The 22,300-nt window shown below is 43.9% G+C and overlaps 1 protein-coding gene, 10 non-coding genes and 3 pseudogenes across 22 annotated transcripts in view; all 14 read right to left on the reverse strand.

Moving 5' to 3' along the window:
* Nucleotides 1-198: 198 nt before the first annotated feature.
* LOC125715510 (protein NYNRIN-like) overlaps nucleotides 199-22,300 on the reverse strand; it is a 334,468-nt gene continuing 312,366 nt past the window's right edge. For 11 of the 12 annotated variants that reach the window (XM_048987161.1, XM_048987273.1, XM_048987218.1 and 8 more), the window contains one exon: nucleotides 199-7,007. Coding sequence is in view for 4 of the 12 variants with exons in the window: in XM_048987199.1 (XP_048843156.1) it covers nucleotides 1,322-4,183 (2,862 nt within the window). In the remaining 8 variants the exon portion in view is untranslated. The remainder of the gene's footprint in view (nucleotides 7,008-22,300) is intronic. The other variant, XM_048987208.1, reaches the window with a different exon arrangement.
* On the reverse strand, nucleotides 7,503-7,621 carry LOC125735145 (5S ribosomal RNA). Its single transcript, XR_007394443.1, has one exon. It is a non-coding gene; the product is annotated as a 5S ribosomal RNA (ribosomal RNA).
* LOC125731327 (5S ribosomal RNA) lies at nucleotides 8,701-8,819 on the reverse strand (annotated as a pseudogene).
* LOC125730802 (5S ribosomal RNA) lies at nucleotides 9,895-10,013 on the reverse strand. Its single transcript, XR_007391092.1, has one exon. It is a non-coding gene; the product is annotated as a 5S ribosomal RNA (ribosomal RNA).
* LOC125733292 (5S ribosomal RNA) lies at nucleotides 11,098-11,216 on the reverse strand. Its single transcript, XR_007392641.1, has one exon. It is a non-coding gene; the product is annotated as a 5S ribosomal RNA (ribosomal RNA).
* On the reverse strand, nucleotides 12,302-12,420 carry LOC125732366 (5S ribosomal RNA). Its single transcript, XR_007391747.1, has one exon. It is a non-coding gene; the product is annotated as a 5S ribosomal RNA (ribosomal RNA).
* LOC125733110 (5S ribosomal RNA) lies at nucleotides 13,496-13,614 on the reverse strand. Its single transcript, XR_007392467.1, has one exon. It is a non-coding gene; the product is annotated as a 5S ribosomal RNA (ribosomal RNA).
* LOC125733379 (5S ribosomal RNA) lies at nucleotides 14,694-14,812 on the reverse strand. Its single transcript, XR_007392723.1, has one exon. It is a non-coding gene; the product is annotated as a 5S ribosomal RNA (ribosomal RNA).
* On the reverse strand, nucleotides 15,893-16,011 carry LOC125735152 (5S ribosomal RNA). The gene has a single exon (XR_007394449.1). It is a non-coding gene; the product is annotated as a 5S ribosomal RNA (ribosomal RNA).
* On the reverse strand, nucleotides 17,104-17,222 carry LOC125735028 (5S ribosomal RNA). The gene has a single exon (XR_007394327.1). It is a non-coding gene; the product is annotated as a 5S ribosomal RNA (ribosomal RNA).
* On the reverse strand, nucleotides 18,300-18,408 carry LOC125732178 (5S ribosomal RNA; annotated as a pseudogene).
* On the reverse strand, nucleotides 19,488-19,606 carry LOC125728849 (5S ribosomal RNA). The gene has a single exon (XR_007389416.1). It is a non-coding gene; the product is annotated as a 5S ribosomal RNA (ribosomal RNA).
* Nucleotides 20,690-20,808, reverse strand: LOC125733852 (5S ribosomal RNA). The gene has a single exon (XR_007393186.1). It is a non-coding gene; the product is annotated as a 5S ribosomal RNA (ribosomal RNA).
* On the reverse strand, nucleotides 21,883-22,001 carry LOC125731616 (5S ribosomal RNA; annotated as a pseudogene).

Raw genomic sequence — 22,300 nt, forward strand, 5'->3', positions numbered from 1 at the left:
AAGTCCATACTGCAGGCTGCAGCCAGAACAATTTTCTACATTCAAACATCGACGGCCTCTTCTCTCTAAAAATTCACCAGACCGCTTCTATCACCAGCAAAGAAGTTTCCATCCCTAATTCCTCTGTGATTCCCACTAACCTTGTTGGGGAAAGCGCCCGGCGTTTCCACCCCAACTCCACATTTACGAGACACACACTTTATAGTTTTTACTTGCAAGGGTACCCACACTCTCTGCAATGCAAACTACAGCAGAATGTGTTACAAAGGGTGGTTCCCCTTGACTCCTTTATTTATAGTCAGTGGGAGGCGCAAGAGTCATGCAGAATAGGGAGGTGAGAGAAAGTTCTGGTTTTGCTAAGGTGGGAATGCTATTATTAATATAATCTAAAGTATGAGGCTAGGGGAAAACAAAATAATGTATATACATATTTACATTCATTGCTGATCATACAGGAGTGATAACAAAATGATTAATAACAGTTTCTTCAACCTAACAGTCCCTCCTGTTTATCATGACAGTATGATCAGAAACATCAATATTGTACAAGTTGCAAAAGCATTTCCAGTACAACCGTCATTTAGATCACATCATCATCATCCTAACTGTGGAGTACAGAAAACCATCAGGAGTCGTTCCTCCTGTTTATCATAGAAAAACATCTAATTCCATTACTTCAGGTCCGAGCCCTGCACGGGTGCTTTCAGCTCAGCCGTCATTATGAATTACATGTCTTCTTCATCGCTATCGCTGGAAACAGGCTCTGTCTCCATATTCTGAGTAAGGGAGAGAAGCATTGTACTGTGTGTCCGAAAAGCAGCATTAAGAGCTTGATTAATAAACATTTTCAAACATGGTATAACAGTTATAAAACAACAGAAAAACAAAATAAAAAACAAAACAAAAGGTAGGCACATTTTCATCAGTATGGACCACCAAATTCCTGTAACAAACCAGTCCAGCCAGGAGGACTGCGGTTGACTGTCCATGGTCATCACTTTTTGTAAGTCACATTTTTTGCTGTTACAGTGTCATGTACATATCGATACCAGTAGTTCTTCATGAACGGGTGTGAGTGGTCAGCAGGCAACGGGCGCAGATGGAAGTCGTCATGGGTCCATCGCCGTAGGTGCTGCAATGGAGCTAGTGGGAGCAAGGACAACCATACAAGTCCAACAACAAGAATGACCCCTAGAGTCACCTTACCACATCCCCACCCCGTCAGAGCCATCCTAATAGAGTGCAGCTCAGTTGTTTTCTTCACCGGGTTGAGACAGCAGCACCCTATTGGTTACTGTGCCTTTGTAGCGGACTTCCACTGCTACTCTGTCGCTGAGGCCTCTGATAAGGGCTTGATGGGTTTACAGTGACTTTTGTGTATCCAGGAAGGTCGTTCTGCTATTTTCACAGCTGTTGGTGTTGTGAGGAGGACTTGATAAGGACCGTCCCACCGGGGTGTGCTCCACTCCTTCCGCAACAGGACCTTGACCAGGATCCAATCTCCTGGCTGCAAGTTATCCTGTTGGTTAGAAACAGAATTTACTGGCAGACTACTGGGGCTATGTTTTTGTTGTGATGATAGCAACTTTCGCATCCAATTAGCCAATGTATTTTCTCTGTCCGCTTTCCCTATATCACTCATTTTGGTTGCTAGGGGAAACGGCCTTCCGTACACTATCTCAAAAGGTGTTAATCCTGCAGGAATGGGAGTTATTCTCATCCACAATTTTACTAGAGACAAACATTCTGGCCACGGCCTTTTTGTCTCTTCCATTGTTTTTCTGAGCCTTGTTTTAATAGTGCCGTTAGTTCTCTCCACTAAGCCTGCACTCTGAGGGTGATAAGCACAATGATTCTTAAGCGTAAAACCTAATGCTTGTGAACAAAGGGACATGGTCTGATTTACAAAATGAGTCCCATTGTCTGATCTTATAATATGAGGTATGCCATAAGTAGGGAAATAATGGCCTACCAAACATTTTGCAACAGTCATTGCATCACAGTGCTTTACAGGGTATATTTCTACCCACTTAGAAAAGGTGTCTATAATGACTAGACAGTACTTCTTCCCTTGTGACCAAGATAATTCAATAAAATCCATATGTACAACTTGAAACGGGTACTCAGCTACAGGGAACTGGCCACGTTTTGGTCTCATGTTACCCTGTGCATTATGTTTACAGCAAATTAAGCATGTTCTACAAAATTGCTTTGCATAATCAGAAAAATTTATAGCGTAAAAGTATTGCTGGATAATATGTACCATCCCTCCTGTTGAGACATGAGTATTTCCATGGCTCACTAAGGCAGCTGTTTTGTATAAGTTTTTTGGTAGGATAGGCTTGTCATTCATATAGTAAACTTTCCCTTGCTGTATTGCTCCTCTCTTGATCCAACTCTGTATTTCTGTTTTAGGAGCATGAATCTGTGCATCACACAGCACATCACTATCTATGAAAAGAATGTCTGCCACTGATAAGGTGGGCTGTTTCAGTGCCGCTTCTTTGGCAGTTTTATCTGCAAAGTTGTTTCCTTTAGCTATTGTGGAAGCATCGGTTTGGTGTGCTTTACATTTGCACAGTGCAAGGCGAGTCGGTAATAGTACAACATCTAATAATCTAAGTAGTAAGTTTGTGTGAGTTAGAGACGTTCCCTGCGATGTTTTAAAACCTCTATTTTTCCACACTCTTGCATGGTGATGAACAGCTCCAAACACATATTGACTATCAGTGTATATAGTAAGTGACTTATTTTTGAATAGCTCGCATGCCCTAATTACAGCATAGAGTTCAGCCGCTTGTGCTGAACAAGCAGGTGGGAGTGCATTGGCCTCTAACACTTCAGTAGATGTAACTACAGCATACCCGACCTTATTTTTTTCCATATCATTTTTTGATGCTGATCCATCTACATAAACAACCATTGAATCTGATATTGGGGTCTGTAAAATATCTGCTCTGGGTTTTGTTTGCTCTTCCACAACTGCTTTGCACGAATGTGGTTCTCCATCTTCCGTTGTCGGAAGAAGGGTGCTAGGGTTAAGAGGACCACATCGCTGTATAGTAATGTTTGACTGTGAAAGCAGGAGTGAGACTAAGGTCAGATGTCTAGCATGTGTGAGGAACGGAAGCGGTGTCTGCAGTAAAACTAATGAAACTGAATGTGGCACCTTCAAGGTGAGTGGGTGACACAACACTAATTCTGCTGATAATTTTACTGCTTCTGCAGCAGCTGCACATGCTTGCAAACATTGTGGAAAACCAGCTGCTACTGCATCTAATCGTTTAGAATAGAATGCTAGTGGTCTTTCCTTTGTCCCGAACGGCTGTGTTAATACCGCTTTCATATAACCTTGATTAGCATCAACACATAAGGTAAATGGTTGTTGATAATCTGGTAAGGCAAGTATCACATTTGTTTGTAGCATCATTTTTAAGTTTGTGAATGCCAATTCTCCTTCTTTTGTCCACTGAATTTTATCTTTTAAGGCCATGTCTTTCCCATAAATTAAGGTTTGCAGAGGTTGAACGAGTGCGGCATAATCAGGTAGCCATTCTCTGCAATAATTACAAAGTCCTAAGAAGGACATCATTTGCTGTTTAGTCTTTGGCTTTGGTGCCTCTTGTATTGCCTGTTTTCTAGTTTCTAACAACGATCGACCTTGTTGGGAGAGTTTATGTCCAAGATATATAACTTCCTCCCTGCAATATTGTAATTTTTGTTTTGATGCTTTATGTCCTGTATCATATAAATGCTGTAACACCAACAGTGTGGCTTCCTTACAATGCTGTTTTGTATCTGAAGCAATTAATATATCATCTACATACAGTAGCACTTGACTATGGGATGGTATTTTACAGGTACTCATAGAGTATCTAAGGGCCATGGTATATACATGTGGACTTTCTGAAAACCCTTGAGGGAGTCTAGTATATGTGTATTTTTTTCCCTTATAGGTGAAACCAAATAAATGTTGAGAATCAGGGTGCAATGGTACTGAGAAAAATGCATTACTGAGATCAACTACTGAGAAGTAACTTTTATCAGGGGTTAATGAGTTGAGCAATAAGTGTGGGTTGGGCACGTCTGGTGCTCCGGTTCCTTGCACAACATAGGCTTCCTCATTTATGATTGCTTTCATGCCAGAGTTTGTGGCAACTACACTAATGCCCATCTGTACCATAAGGTCATGGCCTAACAGATTGACAGGGCAAGAAGGGCTTATTAACACTTGTGCTTGACATTCAATCCCAGTTTCCTTATCTTTTACTGCAACTGGGTTTGTTAGCTGATGACTGTCTGTTTGGCCTCCTGCTGTTTTTATATTTATGACAGATGAGGAGTATGTGACTTCAGGAGGACTGGAGGTTAGGACAGTCCTACAGGCTCCAGTATCACACAGGCATTCGTATACTTTGCCATTTATGATTAATTTCCGACTTGGCAAAGTTCCCCACTGCCTTTCTGCTAATAGCTGACATACTGCTTGCAAATCTATTTCCTCATTGAGGAGGTCTTGTAAGGTAACCTCCGTTTCTTCCCTTAAAATGACCTCTGTTTCACCTCGGATAGTGTCGGCAACAGGGGTCTCCGAGGAGGGTCATTGGTCATTTTCGGTGGAGTTTGGATTAAATGGTCGCTTCCCTGACCTGCAGTCCCTGCTTAAGTGTCCAGGTTTCCCGCATGTCCAACACTCTGTTTCCTGAGAAAACCCTCCTGTTTGTTTATTTCTAAATCTTCCTCGGCCTCTAAATCTTCCTCTTCCTCTACCTCTGAATCCCCCGCGTCCCCGAGGGTTCGTTTGCACTAGCGCTACCACGTCAGAGGCGCTGAATATTGTATCTGTCTTTTGCTGTTTCCGAGCTTTCTGTGCGTGTTGGGCATATTCTAAGGCTTGTTGGACTGAGCCAGTATTCTGATGTACCCAATGTTTGTCGAGATATTTTCGCAATTCAGACTTTAGGCCTGCGAAAAAAAAAGCTCGTTTTAATTGTTGCTGATACACTCCTCCGTCTTCCTCGTCGTGAGGAATTCCTGAATTTCCCCTGAACACCACTCGCATCCTATCCATAAAATCCTCAGGTTCCTCTCCATCTTTTTGTTTGCACTGCGCTATTCGCCCATAATCTGCACGTCTCACGAAGACTGTGTCTATCCTCTCTCGCAGGTGTTGTAATGCTTGTATGAGTTCCTGCGAGTTATGTGCTAAGGGCTGATTATTGGCACCATGTCCAGTGAAGTCGCCTGCCACACGTCCCCATTTATGGGTAAACAACTGTCTTAGGCATCGGTACATTTCCCTGCCGTTCAAATGAAAACTACTTTGTAATTCTAGGATGGCAGTCCAAAACTCGGGTACCCCTTCTTCAACCGGGGGTATTCCTTTTAAAGCCGCTGTTCTATCCTCAGCGGTCCAGGGTCTATATACTAACATAGTTTCGGGTCCTGCATTATTTGGCCCTCGATTTGGGTTTGCCACTTCTACGAGGGGACACTGCCATTCTACCTCCTCTTGTTCCGTGTTATTTTTTGGATGCCGTTGTACTTTAGCTGTGGCCAAATCTTTTACAGGATATAGAGAGGGATCAGACCCTCGAGTTAACATGCGAGATGGTTCCACCCCCCCCCTTGCTTCTTGTCTATCTGTGGCTGGAACCAGCGCCGGTGCAGGCACCGGAATTTGTGGGGGCGGTGGAGGAGCTGGAGGGGCAGAAGGTCTTGCTGCCGTTTCTTCGTCTAGTGTGATTAAAGCCACCTGCAGTTTTTTCTCCTTATTTCCCTTTTTCTGTTGTCTCTTATTATCTCTTAGTTTACTCTGTTCTAACCATGCATCAGAGAAAACGTATTCCTTTTTTCTATCTTGGCCTTTTTTCTTATTGGTAGTCTGTAACATCTCCAGTTTTAAGTTTCCCTGTAACTTTAATATGTCTGGAGTATGGAGTTTTCCTTCAAACCCATGTTTTTTCCTCCATCTCTGACTACTTATTTGTCCTGATCCTGGTTTATATCCTTCCATAAACTTCTCATCTCCCTCTAGTTTGATTTGTTTACTCTGATTTTTCCCATTGTTACCTTTTATTGAATACACTACAAAACATAAAAAATCCTAAAAGCAAGTCCCTGGCATGAGACCTCAGGAGGACACCAACACGGCCTTCTACTGCTCCCTATTAGAGCAGCGGTGTTAGTTTTCAGGGATGAAACCCGTCCTTTATCCTTCAGTCACCAGTATGTTGTTGCTTTTAGGGTGGATCGTGTAGGTTAGTCTAAAACCTATAAAAACACATCCACATAGAACACTGTATATATTTCCAACAACGCCTACTTTCTCTCCCGGTTAATTTCGGCTAACCTCAACCACATGCATGTCTTGGCCACCTACTTATTTAGGTGCCGTATGTCTCACTTGGCCACCTATTCACTTAGGTGCCGTGTTTCTCACCTATGTAGTGTGCTCTCTGTTCCATCACCGAGGTCCTTCAGACATCACCAGACGTCGAGCGCAGTTCTAACCACCGGCCTGATGACGAATTCACATCACAGGTCTTTCTTGCACCCGACTTCGAGTGGCTGTCGACAGACTTCGGTGTCGCTTCTCTCGGCGTACTGGAGACGTCTTCGGGGTTCCTCGGATCCGGCTCGAAGGACCAAATTCTATGTTGGGGAAAGCGCCCGGCGTTTCCACCCCAACTCCACATTTACGAGACACACACTTTATAGTTTTTACTTGCAAGGGTACCCACACTCTCTGCAATGCAAACTACAGCAGAATGTGTTACAAAGGGTGGTTCCCCTTGACTCCTTTATTTATAGTCAGTGGGAGGCGCAAGAGTCATGCAGAATAGGGAGGTGAGAGAAAGTTCTGGTTTTGCTAAGGTGGGAATGCTATTATTAATATAATCTAAAGTATGAGGCTAGGGGAAAACAAAATAATGTATATACATATTTACATTCATTGCTGATCATACAGGAGTGATAACAAAATGATTAATAACAGTTTCTTCAACCTAACAAACCTAAACATTATGCTGGCATTGAAGTGTGTGAATTACCCCGGCCAACCTGCTCTTTTAAATACAGCTTTTAGCAAGTTTTGAAAGGAGGAGAAGAGCAGATAATATGCCAATAATATCGAATATTCTGTGGCGAAGTGGTTTTTGCATAGAAAACAAAGCGGTGAGTTGAAGAGGAATTATATCAGTACTTTGTTTAAAACTGTGTGTAAAAAGCTGTCTCTTTATCATTAACAATAAGTTGTAAAACGTGAATGGGGAGTGACAGTCTTCAAGTTTGTGAGAAGATCGCGCCCTGGTGGAATAAAGGCACGAACAGCTTACAGCAGCTATAATTACCAGGCAGTATTTAGAGTAAAACGGTGTGTAAAAGCTGCCTTTATGAATGAGAGAAAAAAGAAATATATAAAATAGTAAAATGGAAGGGGAGTGATAGATTTAAATTAATCGTGAAGTGGAGCGCCCCCTGTATAAAGTAAAAGTGAGAAAAGCTTACAGCACCTGGTATTCCCAGGTGGTCTCCCATCCAAGTACTAACCAGACCCTAGCCTGTTTAGCTTCCGAGATCAGACGAGATCGGGCGCGTTCAGGGTGGTATGGCCGCAAGCGAGAGACGCTACCAAAAATAGCCCTTTTGCATTACACGCGTCTATACATTCCAGTTAGTCCCATTGGATCCTACTCCTGTTTTTTTTTTTTTTTTTATCTGACACACACTGCAGCCCCACCATCCAATCGGCAGTGCCGGAACCACACCAAACATTCACCAAACTACTCAGCCGGCAGCCTACCACAATTATTCCATTCTTTCCGCATCCGCACACTTCCTTCTCTTTAACTCCTTTTCACTACCGCACAGGTTAATCGCCGCACGTCCCCCGCCGGCAAACATTACTCCTTTGCCTACCGCATGCACGCTTCCCTTAATGACCTTCTGTTATCAACTCCGCTAACAGCCACAAAATCTCCGCCGCACGAAGCCCACTGGTAGCTGCTGAATCACATGCTTCCCCAAAACGTCGCGCTGTCAGAAAACTGGGAGCTACACACACCAACAAGTCCATACTGCAGGCTGCAGCCAGAACAATTTTCTACATTCAAACATTGACGGCCTCTTCTCTCTAAAAATTCACCAGACCGCTTCTACCACCAGCAAAGAAGTTTCCATCCCTAATTCCTCTGTGATTCCCACTAACCTAAACATTAAGCTGGCATTGAAGGGTGTGAATTACCCCGGCCAACCTGCTCTTTTAAATACAGCTTTTAGAGAGTTTTGAAAGGAGGAGAAGAGCAGACCTTGCTATGCCAATAATATCGAGTCTTCTGTGGTCAAGTGGTTTTTGCATAGAAAACAAACCGGTGAGTTGAAGAGGAATTATATCAGTACTTTGTTTAAAACTGTGTGTAAAAAGCTGTCTCTTTATTATTAACAATAAGTTGTAAAACGTGAATGGGGAGTGACAGTCTTCAAGTTTGTGAGAAGATCGCGCCCTGGTGGAATAAAGGCACGAACAGCTTACAGCATCTAGAATTACCAGGCAGTATTTAGAGTAAAACGGTGTGTAAAAGCTGCCTTTATGAATGAAAGAAAAAATATGTATATATAATATAGTAAAACGGAAGGGGAGTGATAGATTTAAATTAATCGTGAAGTGGAGTGCCCCCTGTATAAAGTAAAAGTGAGAAAAGCTTACAGCACCTGGTATTCCCAGGAGGTCTCCCATCCAAGTACTAACTAGACCCTATCCTGCTTGGCTTCTGAGATCGGACGAGATCGGGCGTGTTCAGGGTGGTATGGCCGTGAGCGAGAAAAACTACCAAAAACAGCCCTTTTGCATTACACGCCTCTATACATGCCAGTTAGTCCCATTGGATCCTACTCCTGTTTTTTTTTTTTTTTTTTATCTGACTCACACTGCAGCCCCACCATCCAATCGGCAGTGCCGGAACCACACCACACATTCACCAAACTACTCAGCCGGCAGCCTACCACAATTATTCCATTCTTTCCGCATCCGCACACTTCCTTCTCTTTAACTCCTTTTCACTACCGCACAGGTTAATCGCCGCACGTCCCCCGCCGGCAAACATTACTCCTTTGCCTACCGCATGCAGGCTTCTCTTAATGACCTTCTGTTATCAACTCCGCTAACAGCCACAAAATCTCCGCCGCGCGAAGCCCACTGGTAGCTGCTGAATCACATGCTTCCCCAAAACGTCGCGCTGTCAGAACACTGCGAGCTACACACACCAACAAGTCCATACTGCAGGCTGCAGCCAGAACAATTTTCTACATTCAAACATTGACGGCCTCTTCTCTCTAAAAATTCACCAGACCGCTTCTACCACCAGCAAAGAAGTTTCCATCCCTAATTCCTCTGTGATTCCCACTAACCTAAACATTAAGCTGGCATTGAAGGGTGTGAATTACCCCGGCCAACCTGCTCTTTTAAATACAGCTTTTAGCAAGTTTTGAAAGGAGGAGAAGAGCAGACCTTGCTATGCCAATAATAACGAGTCTTCTGTGGTGAAGTCGTTTTTGCATAGAAAACAAAGCGGTGAGTTGAAGAGGAATTATATTAGTACTTTGTTTAAAACTGTGTGTAAAAAGCTGTCTCTTTATTATTAACAATAAGTTGTAAAACGTGAATGGGGAGTGACAGTCTTCAAGTTTGTGAGAAGATTGCGCCCTGGTGGAATAAAGGCACGAACAGCTTACAGCACCTAGAATTACCAGGCAGTATTTAGAGTAAAACGGTGTGTAAAAGCTGCCTTTTTGAATGAAAGAAAAAAAATATATATATAAAATAGTAAAACGGAAGGGGAGTGATAGATTTAAATTAATCGTGAAGTGCCCCCTGTATAAAGTAAAAGTGAGAAAAGCTTACAGCACCTGGTATTCCCAGTAGGTCTCCCATCCAAGTACTAACCAGACCCTATCCTGCTTGGCTTCCGAGATCGGACGAGATCGGGCGTGTTCAGGGTGGTACGGCCGTGAGCGAGAAAAACTACCAAAAACAGCCCTTTTGCATTACACGCCTCTATACATGCCAGTTAGTCCAAGTGGATCCTACTCCTGTTTTTTTTGTTTTTTATCTGACTCACACTGCAGCACCACCATCCAATCGGCAGCGCCGGACCCACACCAAACATTCACCAAACTACTCAGCCGGCAGCCTACCACAATTATTCCATTCTTTCCGCATCCGCACACTTCCTTCTCTTTAACTCCTTTTCACTACCGCACAGGTTAATCGCCGCACGTCCCCCGCCGGCAAACATTACTCCTTTGCCTACCGCATGCAGGCTTCTCTTAACGACTCTCTGTTATCAACTCCGCTAACAGCCACAAAATCTCCGCCGCACGAATCCCACTGGTAGCTGCTGAATCACATGCTTCCCCAAAACGTCGCGCTGTCAGAACACTGGGAGCTACACACACGAACAAGTCCATACTGCAGGCTGCAGCTAGAACAATTTTCTACATTCAAACATCGACGGCCTCTTCTCTCTAAAAATTCACCAGACCACTTCTACCACCAGCAAAGAAGTTTCCATCCCTAATTCCTCTGTGATTCCCACTAACCTAAACATTAAGTTGGCATTGAAGGGTGTGAATTACCCCGGCCAACCTGCTCTTTTAAATACAGCTTTTAGAGAGTTTTGAAAGGAGGAGAAGAGCAGACCTTGCTATGCCAATAATATCGAGTCTTCTGTGGTCAAGTGGTTTTTGCATAGAAAACAAACCGGTGAGTTGAAGAGGAATTATATCAGTACTTTGTTTAAAACTGTGTGTAAAATGCTGTCTCTTTATTATTAACAATAAGTTGTAAAACGTGAATGGGGAGTGACAGTCTTCAAGTTTGTGAGAAGATCGCGCCCTGTTGGAATAAAGGCACGAACAGCTTACAGCACCTAGAATTACCAGGAAGTATTTAGAGTAAAACGGTTTCTAAAAGCTGCCTTTAGGAATGAGAGAAAAAAAAAAATATATATATATATAAAATAGTAAAATGGAAGGGGAGTGATAGATTTAAATTAATCGTGAAGTGGAGCGCCCCCTGTATAAAGTAAAAGTGAGAAAGGCTTACAGCACCTGGTATTCCCAGAAGGTCTCCCATCCAAGTACTAACCAGACCCTACCCTGCTTGGCTTCCGAGATCAGACGAGATCGGGCGTGTTCAGGGTGGTATGGCCGTAAGCGAGGGATGCTACCAAAATCAGCCCTTTTGCATTACACGCGTCTATACATGCCAGTTAGTCCCATTGGATCCTACTCCTGGTTTTTTTTTTTTTTTTTTATCTGACTCACACTGCAGCCCCACCATCCAATCGGCAGCGCCGGACCCACACCAAACATTCACCAAACTACTCAGCCGGCAGCCTACCACAATTATTCCATTCTTTCCGCATCCGCACACTTCCTTCTCTTTAACTCCTTTTCACTACCGCACAGGTTAATCGCCGCACGTCCCCCGCCGGCAAACATTACTCCTTTGCCTACTGCATGCAGGCTTCTCTTAACGACCCTCTGTTATCAACTCCGCTAACAGCCACAAAATCTCCGCCGCACGAAGCCCACTGGTAGCTGCTGAATCACATGCTTCCCCAAAACGTCGCGCTGTCAGAACACTGGGAGCTACACACACCAACAAGTCCATACTGCAAGCAGCAGCCAGAACAATTTTCTACATTCAAACATCGACGGCCTCTTCTCTCTAAAAATTCACCAGACCGCTTCTACCACCAGCAAAGAAGTTTCCATCCCTAATTCCTCTGTGATTCCCACTAACCTAAACATTAAGCTGGCATTGAAGGGTGTGAATTACCCCGGCCAATCTGTTCTTTTAAATACAGCTTTTAGCAAGTTTTGAAAGGAGAAGAGCAGAACTTGCTATGCCAATAATATCGAGTCTTCTGTGGCGAAGTGCTTTTTGCATAGAAAACAAAGCGGTCAGTTGAAGAGGAATAATATCAGTGCTTTGTTTAAAACTGTGTGTAAAAAGCTGTCTCTTTATCATTAACAATAAGTTGTAAAACGTGAATGGGGAGTGACAGTCTTCAAGTTTGTGAGAAGATCGCGCCCTGTTGGAATAAAGGCACGAACAGCTTACAGCACCTAGAATTACCAGGAAGTATTTAGAGTAAAACGGTTTCTAAAAGCTGCCTTTAGGAATGAGAGAAAAAAATATATATATATATATATAAAATAGTAAAATGGAAGGGGAGTGATAGATTTAAATTAATCGTGAAGTGGAGCGCCCCCTGTATAAACTAAAAGTGAGAAAGGCTTACAGCACCTGGTATTCCCAGGAGGTCTCCCATCCAAGTACTAACCAGACCCTACCCTGCTTGGCTTCCGAGATCAGACGAGATCGGGCGTGTTCAGGGTGGTATGGCCGTAAGCGAGGGATGCTACCAAAATCAGCCCTTTTGCATTACACGCGTCTATACATGCCAGTTAGTCCCATTGGATCCTACTCCTGGTTTTTTTTTTTTTTTTTATCTGACTCACACTGCAGCCCCACCATCCAATCGGCAGCGCCGGACCCACACCAAACATTCACCAAACTACTCAGCCGGCAGCCTACCACAATTATTCCATTCTTTCCGCATCCGCACACTTCCTTCTCTTTAACTCCTTTTCACTACCGCACAGGTTAATCGCCGCACGTCCCCCGCCGGCAAACATTACTCCTTTGCCTACTGCATGCAGGCTTCTCTTAACGACCCTCTGTTATCAACTCCGCTAACAGCCACAAAATCTCCGCCGCACGAAGCCCACTGGTAGCTGCTGAATCACATGCTTCCCCAAAACGTCGCGCTGTCAGAACACTGGGAGCTACACACACCAACAAGTCCATACTGCAAGCAGCAGCCAGAACAATTTTCTACATTCAAACATCGACGGCCTCTTCTCTCTAAAAATTCAGCAGACCGCTTCTACCACCAGCAAAGAAGTTTCCATCCCTAATTCCTCTGTGATTCCCACTAACCTAAACATTAAGCTGGCATTGAAGGGTGTGAATTACCCTGGCCAATCTGTTCTTTTAAATACAGCTTTTAGCAAGTTTTGAAAGGAGAAGAGCAGAACTTGCTATGCCAATAATATCGAGTCTTCTGTGGCGAAGTGGTTTTTGCATAGAAAACAAAGCGGTCAGTTGAAGAGGAATAATATCAGTACTTTGTTTAAAACTGTGTGTAAAAAGCTGTCTCTTTATCATCAACAATAAGTTGTAAAACGTGAATGGGGAGTGACAGTCTTCAAGTTTGTGAGAAGATCGCGCCCTGGTGGAATAAAGGCACGAACAGCTTACAGCACCTAGAATTACCAGGAAGTATTTAGAGTAAAACGGTTTCTAAAAGCTGCCTTTATGAATGAGAGAAAAAAAAAATATATATATAAAATAGTAAAATGGAAGGGGAGTGATAGATTTAAATTAATCGTGACGTGGAGCACTGTATAAAGTAAAAGTGAGAAAAGCTTACAGCACCTGGTATTCCCAGGTGGTCTCCCATCCAAGTACTAACCAGACCCTACCCTGCTTAGCTTCCGAGATCAGACGAGATCAGGCGTGTTCAGGGTGGTATGGCCGTAAGCGAGAGATGCTACCCAAAACAGCCCTTTTGCATTACACGCCTCTATACATGCCAGTTGGTCCCATTGGATACTACTAATGTTCTTTTTTTTTTTTTTTATCTGACTCACACTGCAGCCCCACCATCCAATCGGCAGCGCCGGACCCACACCAAACATTCACCAAACTACTCAGCCGGCAGCCTACCACAATTATTCCATTCTTTCCGCATCCGCACACTTCCTTCTTTTTAACTCCTTTTCACTACCGCACAGGTTAATCGCCGCACGTCCCCCGCCGGCAAACATTACTCCTTTGCCTACTGCATGCAGGCTTCTCTTAACGACCCTCTGTTATCAACTCCGCTAACAGCCACAAAATCTCCGCCGCACGAAGCCCACTGGTAGCTGCTGAATCACATGCTTCCCCAAAACGTCGCGCTGTCAGAACACTGGGAGCTACACACACCAACAAGTCCATACTGCAGGCTGCAGCCAGAACAATTTTCTACATTCAAACATCGACGGCCTCTTCTCTCTAAAAATTCACCAGACCGCTTCTACCACCAGCAAAGAAGTTTCCATCCCTAATTCCTCTGTGATTCCCACTAACCTAAACATTAAGCTGGCATTGAAGGGTGTGAATTACCCCGGCCAACCTGCTCTTTTAAATACAGCTTTTAGCAAGTTTTGAAAGGAGAAGAGCAGAACTTGCTATGCCAATAATATCGAGTCTTCTGTGGCGAAGTGATTTTTGCATAGAAAACAAAGCGGTCAGTTGAAGAAGAATAATATCAGTACTTTGTTTAAAACTGTGTGTAAAAAGCTGTCTCTTTATCATTAACAATAAGTTGTAAAACGTGAATGGGGAGTGACAGTCTTCAAGTTTGTGAGAAGATCGCGCCCTGGTGGAATAAAGGCACGAACAGCTTACAGCACCTAGAATTACCAGGAAGTATTTAGAGTAAAACGGTTTCTAAAAGCTGCCTTTATGAATGAGAGAAAAAAAAAATATATATATAAATTAGTAAAATGGAAGGGGAGTGATAGATTTAAATTAATCGTGAAGTGGAGCGCCCCCTTTATAAAGTAAAAGTGAGAAAAGCTTACAGCACCTGGTATTCCCAGGTGGTCTCCCATCCAAGTACTAACCAGACCCTACCCTGCTTGGCTTCCGAGATCAGATGAGATCGGGCGTGTTCAGGGTGGTATGGCCGCAAGCGAGAGATGCTACCAAAAACAGCCCTTTTGCATTACACGCGTCTATACATGCCAGTTAGTCCCATTGGATCCTACTCATGGTTTTTTTTTTTTTTTTTTATCTGACTCACACTGCAGCCCCACCATCCAATCGGCAGCGCCGGACCCACACCAAACATTCACCAAACTACTCAGCCGGCAGCCTACCACAATTATTCCATTCTTTCCGCATCCGCACACTTCCTTCTTTTTAACTCCTTTTCACTACCGCACAGGTTAATCGCCGCACGTCCCCCGCCGGCAAACATTACTCCTTTGCCTACTGCATGCAGGCTTCTCTTAACGACGCTCTGTTATCAACTCCGCTAACAGCCACAAAATCTCCGCCGCACAAAGCCCACTGGTAGCTGCAGAATCACATGCTTCCCCAAAACGTCGCGCTGTCAGAACACTGGGAGCTACACACACCAACAAGTCCATACTGCAGGCTGCAGCCAGAACAATTTTCTACATTCAAACATCGACGGCCTCTTCTCTCTAAAAATTCACCAGACCGCTTCTACCACCAGCAAAGAAGTTTCCATCCCTAATTCCTCTGTGATTCCCACTAACCTAAACATTAAGCTGGCATTGAAGGGTGTGAATTACCCCGGCCAATCTGTTCTTTTAAATACAGCTTTTAGCAAGTTTTGAAAGGAGAAGAGCAGAACTTGCTATGCCAATAATATCGAGTCTTCTGTGGCGAAGTGGTTTTTGCATAGAAAACAAAGCGGTCAGTTGAAGAGGAATAATATCAGTACTTTGTTTAAAACTGTGTGTAAAAAGCTGTCTCTTTATCATTAACAATAAGTTGTAAAACGTGAATGGGGAGTGACAGTCTTCAAGTTTGTGAGAAGATCGCGCCCTGGTGGAATAAAGGCACGAACAGCTTACAGCACCTAGAATTACCAGGAAGTATTTAGAGTAAAACGGTTTCTAAAAGCTGCCTTTAGGAATGAGAGAAAAAAAATATATATATATAAAATAGTAAAATGGATGGGGAGTGATAGATTTAAATTAATCGTGAAGTGGAGCGCCCCCTGTATAAAGTAAAAGTGAGAAAGGCTTACAGCACCTGGTATTCCCAGGAGGTCTCCCATCCAAGTACTAACCAGACCTTACCCTGCTTGGCTTCCGAGATCAGATGAGATCAGGCGTGTTCAGGGTGGTATGGCCGTAAGCGAGAGATGCTACCAAAAACAGCCCTTTTGCATTACACGCGTCTATACATGCCAGTTAGTCCCATTGGATCCTACTCCTGGTTTTTTTTTTTTTTTTTATCTGACTCACACTGCAGCCCCACCATCCAATCGGCAGCGCCGGACCCACACCAAACATTCACCAAACTACTCAGCCGGCAGCCTACCACAATTATTCCATTCTTTCCGCATCCGCACACTTCCTTCTCTTTAACTCCTTTTCACTACCGCACAGGTTAATCGCCGCACGTCCCCCGCCGGCAAACATTACTACTTTGCCTACTGCATGCAGGCTTCTCTTAACGACCCTCTGTTATCAACTCCGCTAACAGCCACAAAATCTCCGCCGCACGAAGCCCACTGGTAGCTGCTGAATCACATGCTTCCCCAAAACGTCGCACTGTCAGAACACTGGGAGCTACACACACCAACAAGTCCATACTGCAAGCTGCAGCCAGAACAATTTTCTACATTCAAACATCGACGGCCTCTTCTCTCTAAAAATTCAGCAGACCGCTTCTACCACCAGCAAAGAAGTTTCCATCCCTAATTCCTCTGTGATTCCCACTAACCTAAACATTAAGCTGGCATTGAAGGGTGTGAATTACCCTGGCCAATCTGTTCTTTTAAATACAGCTTTTAGCAAGTTTTGAAAGGAGAAAAGCAGAACTTGCTATGCCAATAATTTCGAGTCTTCTGTGGCGAAGTGGTTTTTGCATAGAAAACAAAGCGGTCAGTTGAAGAGGAATAATATCAGTACTTTGTTTAAAACTGTGTGTAAAAAGCTGTCTCTTTATCATCAACAATAAGTTGTAAAACGTGAATGGGGAGTGACAGTCTTCAAGTTTGTGAGAAGATCGCGCCCTGGTGGAATAAAGGCACGAACAGCTTACAGCACCTAGAATTACCAGGAAGTATTTAGAGTAAAACGGTTTCTAAAAGCTGCCTTTAGGAATGAGAGAAAAAAAAATATATATATATATATATATATATAAAATAGTAAAATGGAAGGGGAGTGATAGATTTAAATTAATCGTGAAGTGGAGCGCCCCCTGTATAAAGTAAAAGTGAGAAAAGCTTACAGCACCTGGTATTCCCAGGCGGTCTCCCATCCAAGTACTAACCAGACCCTACCCTGCTTAGCTTCCGAGATCAGACAAGATCAGGCGTGTTCAGGGTGGTATGGCCGTAAGCGAGAGATGCTACCGAAAACAGCCCTTTTGCATTACACGCCTCTATACATGCCAGTTGGTCCCATTGGATACTACTAATGTTCTTTTTTTTTTTTTTATCTGACTCACACTGCAGCACCACCATCCAATCGGCAGCGCCGGACCCACACCAAACATTCACCAAACTACTCAGCCGGCAGCCTACCACAATTATTCCATTCTTTCCGCATCCGCACACTTCCTTCTTTTTAACTCCTTTTCACTACCGCACAGGTTAATCGCCGCACGTCCCCCGCCGGCAAACATTACTCCTTTGCCTACTGCATGCAGGCTTCTCTTAACGACCCTCTGTTATCAACTCCGCTAACAGCCACAAAATCTCCGCCGCACGAAGCCCACTGGTAGCTGCTGAATCACATGCTTCCCCAAAACGTCGCGCTGTCAGAACACTGGGAGCTACACACACCAACAAGTCCATACTGCAGGCTGCAGCCAGAACAATTTTCTACATTCAAACATCGACGGCCTTTTCTCTCTAAAAATTCACCAGACCGCTTCTACCACCAGCAAAGAAGTTTCCATCCCTAATTCCTCTGTGATTCCCACTAACCTAAACATTAAGCTGGCATTGAAGGGTGTGAATTACCCCGGCCAATCTGTTCTTTTAAATACAGCTTTTAGCAAGTTTTGAAAGGAGAAGAGCAGAACTTGCTATGCCAATAATATCGAGTCTTCTGTGGCGAAGTGGTTTTTGCATAGAAAACAAAGCGGTCAGTTGAAGAGGAATAATATCAGTACTTTGTTTAAAACTGTGTGTAAAAAGCTGTCTCTTTATCATTAACAATAAGTTGTAAAACGTGAATGGGGAGTGACAGTCTTCAAGTTTGTGAGAAGATCGCGCCCTGGTGGAATAAAGGCACGAACAGCTTACAGCACCTAGAATTACCAGGAAGTATTTAGAGTAAAACGGTGTGTAAAAGCTGCCTTTATGAATGAGAGAAAAAAATATATATATATAAAATAGTAAAATGGAAGGGGAGTGATAGATTTAAATTAATCGTGAAGTGGAGCGCCCCCTGTATAAAGTAAAAGTGAGAAAAGCTTACAGCACCTGGTATTCCCAGGTGGTCTCCCTTCCAAGTACTAACCAGACCATACTCTGCTTAGCTTCCAAGATCAGGCGTGTTCAGGGTGGTATGGCCGTAAGCGAGAGACGCTACCCAAAACAGCCCTTTTGCATTACACGCGTCTATACATGCCAGTTACTCCCATTGGCTCCTACTCCTGGTTTTTTTTTTTTTTTTATCTGACTCACACTGCAGCACCACCATCCAATCGGCAGCGCCGGACCCACAACAAACATTCACCAAACTACTCAGCCGGCAGCCTACCACAATTATTCCATTCTTTCCGCATCCGCACGCTTCCTTCTCTTTAAGTCCTTTTCACTACCTCACAGGTTAATCGCCGCACGTCCCCCGCCGGCAAACATTACTCCTTTGCCTACTGCATGCAGGCTTCTCTTAACGACCCTCTGCTATCAACTCAGCTAACAGCCACAAAATCTCCGCCGCACGAAGCCCACTGGTAGCTGCTGAATCACATGCTTCCCCAAAACGTCGCGCTGTCAGAACACTGGGAGCTACACACACCAACAAGTCCATACTGCAGGCTGCAGCCAGAACAATTTTCTACATTCAAACATCGACGGCCTCTTCTCTCTAAAAATTCACCAGACCGCTTCTACCACCAGCAAAGAAGTTTCCATCCCTAATTCCTCTGTGATTCCCACTAACCTAAACATTAATCTGGCATTGAAGGGTGTGAATTACCCCGGCCAACCTGCTCTTTTAAATACAGCTTTTAGCGAGTTTTGAAAGGAGGAGAAGAGCAGACCTTGCTATGCCAATAATATCGAGTCTTCTGTGGTGAAGTGGTTTTTGCATAGAAAACAAAGTGGTGAGTTGAAGAGGAATTATATCAGTACTTTGTTTAAAACTGTGTTTAAAAAGCTGTCTCTTTATCATTAACAATAAGTTGTAAAACGTGAATGGGGAGTGACAGTCTTCAAGTTTGTGAGAAGATCGCGCCCTGGTGGAATAAAGGCACGAACAGCTTACAGCACCTAGAATTACCAGGCAGTATTTAGAGTAAAACGGTTTCTAAAAGCTGCCTTTATGAAAGAGAGAATATATATATATAAATAAAATAGTAAAATGGAAGGGGAGTGATAGATTTAAATTAATCGTGAAGTGGAGCGCCCCCTGTATAAAGTAAAAGTGAGAAAAGCTTACAGCACCTGGTATTCCCAGGTGGTCTCCCATCCAAGTACTAACCAGAACCTACCCTCCTTAGTTTCCGAGATCAGACGAGATCGGGCGTGTTCAGGGTGGTATGGCCGTAAGCGAAAGATGCTACCAAAAAAAGCCCTTTTGCATTACACGCGTCTATACATGCCAGTTAGTCCCATTGGATCCTACTCCTGCTTTTTTTTTTTTTTTTATCTGACTCACACTGCAGCCCCACCATCCAATCGGCAGCGCCGGACCCACACCAAACATTCACCAAACTACTCAGCCGGCAGCCTACCACAATTATTCCATTCTTTCCGCATCCGCACACTTCCTTCTTTTTAACTCCTTTTCACTACCGCACAGGTTAATCGCCGCACGTCCCCCGCCGGCAAACATTACTCCTTTGCCTACTGCATGCAGGCTTCTCTTAACGACCCTCTGTTATCAACTCCGCTAACAGCCACAAAATCTCCGCCGCACGAAGCCCACTGGTAGCTGCTGAATCACATGCTTCCCCAAAACGTCGCGCTGTCAGAACACTGGGAGCTACACACACCAACACGTCCATACTGCAGGCTGCAGCCAGAACAATTTTCTACATTCAAACATCGACGGCCTCTTCTCTCTAAAAATTCACCAGACCGCTTCTACCACCAGCAAAGATGTTTCCATCCCTAATTCCTCTGTGATTCCCACTAACCTAAACATTAAGCTGGCATTGAAGGGTGTGAATTACCCCGGCCAATCTGTTCTTTTAAATACAGCTTTTAGCAAGTTTTGAAAGGAGAAGAGCAGAACTTGCTATGCCAATAATATCGAGTCTTCTGTGGCGAAGTGGTTTTTGCATAGAAAACAAAGCGGTCAGTTGAAGAGGAATAATATCAGTACTTTGTTTAAAACTGTGTGTAAAAAGCTGTCTCTTTATCATTAACAATAAGTTGTAAAACGTGAATGGGGAGTGACAGTCTTCAAGTTTGTGAGAAGATCGCGCCCTGGTGGAATAAAGGCACGAACAGCTTACAGCACCTAGAATTACCAGGAAGTTTTTAGAGTAAAACGGTTTCTAAAAGCTGCCTTTATGAATGAGAGAAAAAAAAAAATATATATATATATAAAATAGTAAAATGGAAGGGGAGTGATAGATTTAAATTAATCGTGAAGTGGAGCGCCCCCTGTATAAAGTAAAAGTGAGAAAGGCTTACAGCACCTGGTATTCCCAGGAGGTCTCCCATCCAAGTACTAACCTGACACTACCCTGCTTAGCTTCCGAGATCAGACGAGATCGGGCGTGTTCAGGGTGGTATGGCCGTAAGCGAGGGATGCTACCAAAAACAGCCCTTTTGCATTACACGCGTCTATACATGCCAGTTAGTCCCATTGGATCCTACTCCTGGTTTTTTTTTTTTTATCTGACTCACACTGCAGCCCCACCATCCAATCGGCAGCGCCGGACCCACACCAAACATTCACCAAACTACTCAGCCGGCAGCCTACCACAATTATTCCATTCTTTCCGCATCCGCACACTTCCTTCTTTTTAACTCCTTTTCACTACCGCACAGGTTAATCGCCGCACGTCCCCCGCCGGCAAACATTACTCCTTTGCCTACTGCATGCAGGCTTCTCTTAACGACCCTCTGTTATCAACTCCGCTAACAGCCACAAAATCTCCGCCGCACGAAGCCCACTGGTAGCTGCTGAATCACATGCTTCCCCAAAACGTCGCGCTGTCAGAACACTGGGAGCTACACACACCAACAAGTCCATACTGCAGGCTGCAGCCAGAACAATTTTCTACATTCAAACATCGACGGCCTCTTCTCTCTAAAAATTCACCAGACCGCTTCTACCACCAGCAAAGAAGTTTCCATCCCTAATTCCTCTGTGATTCCCACTAACCTAACCATTAAGCTGGCATTGAAGGGTGTGAATTACCCCGGCCAATCTGTTCTTTTAAATACAGCTTTTAGCAAGTTTTGAAAGGAGAAGAGCAGAACTTGCTATGCCAATAATATCGAGTCTTCTGTGGCGAAGTGGTTTTTGCATAGAAAACAAAGCGGTCAGTTGAAGAGGAATAATATCAGTACTTTGTTTAAAACTGTGTGTAAAAAGCTGTCTCTTTATCATTAACAATAAGTTGTAAAACGTGAATGGGGAGTGACAGTCTTCAAGTTTGTGAGAAGATCGCGCCCTGGTGGAATAAAGGCACGAACAGCTTACAGCACCTAGAATTACCAGGAAGTATTTAGAGTAAAACGGTGTGTAAAAGCTGCCTTTATGAATGAGAGAAAAAAATATATATATATAAAATAGTAAAATGGAAGGGGAGTGATAGATTTAAATTAATCGTGAAGTGGAGCGCCCCCTGTATAAAGTAAAAGTGAGAAAAGCTTACAGCACCTGGTATTCCCAGGTGGTCTCCCTTCCAAGTACTAACCAGAACCTACCCTCCTTAGCTTCCGAGATAAGACGAGATCGGGCGTGTTCAGGGTGGTATGGCCGTAAGCGAAAGATGCTACCAAAAACAGCCCTTTTGCATTACACGCGTCTATACATGCCAGTTAGTCCCATTGGATCCTACTCCTGTTTTTTTTTTTTTTTTATCTGACTCACACTGCAGCACCACCATCCAATCGGCAGCGCCGGACCCACACCAAACATTCACCAAACTACTCAGCCGGCAGCCTACCACAATTATTCCATTCTTTCCGCATCCGCACACTTCCTTATTTTTAACTCCTTTTCACTACCGCACAGGTTAATCGCCGCACGTCCCCCGCCGGCAAACATTACTCCTTTGCCTACT

This window comes from Brienomyrus brachyistius, chromosome 2 (assembly GCF_023856365.1).
Source record: "Brienomyrus brachyistius isolate T26 chromosome 2, BBRACH_0.4, whole genome shotgun sequence".
Taxonomy (NCBI): Eukaryota; Metazoa; Chordata; class Actinopteri; order Osteoglossiformes; family Mormyridae; genus Brienomyrus; species Brienomyrus brachyistius.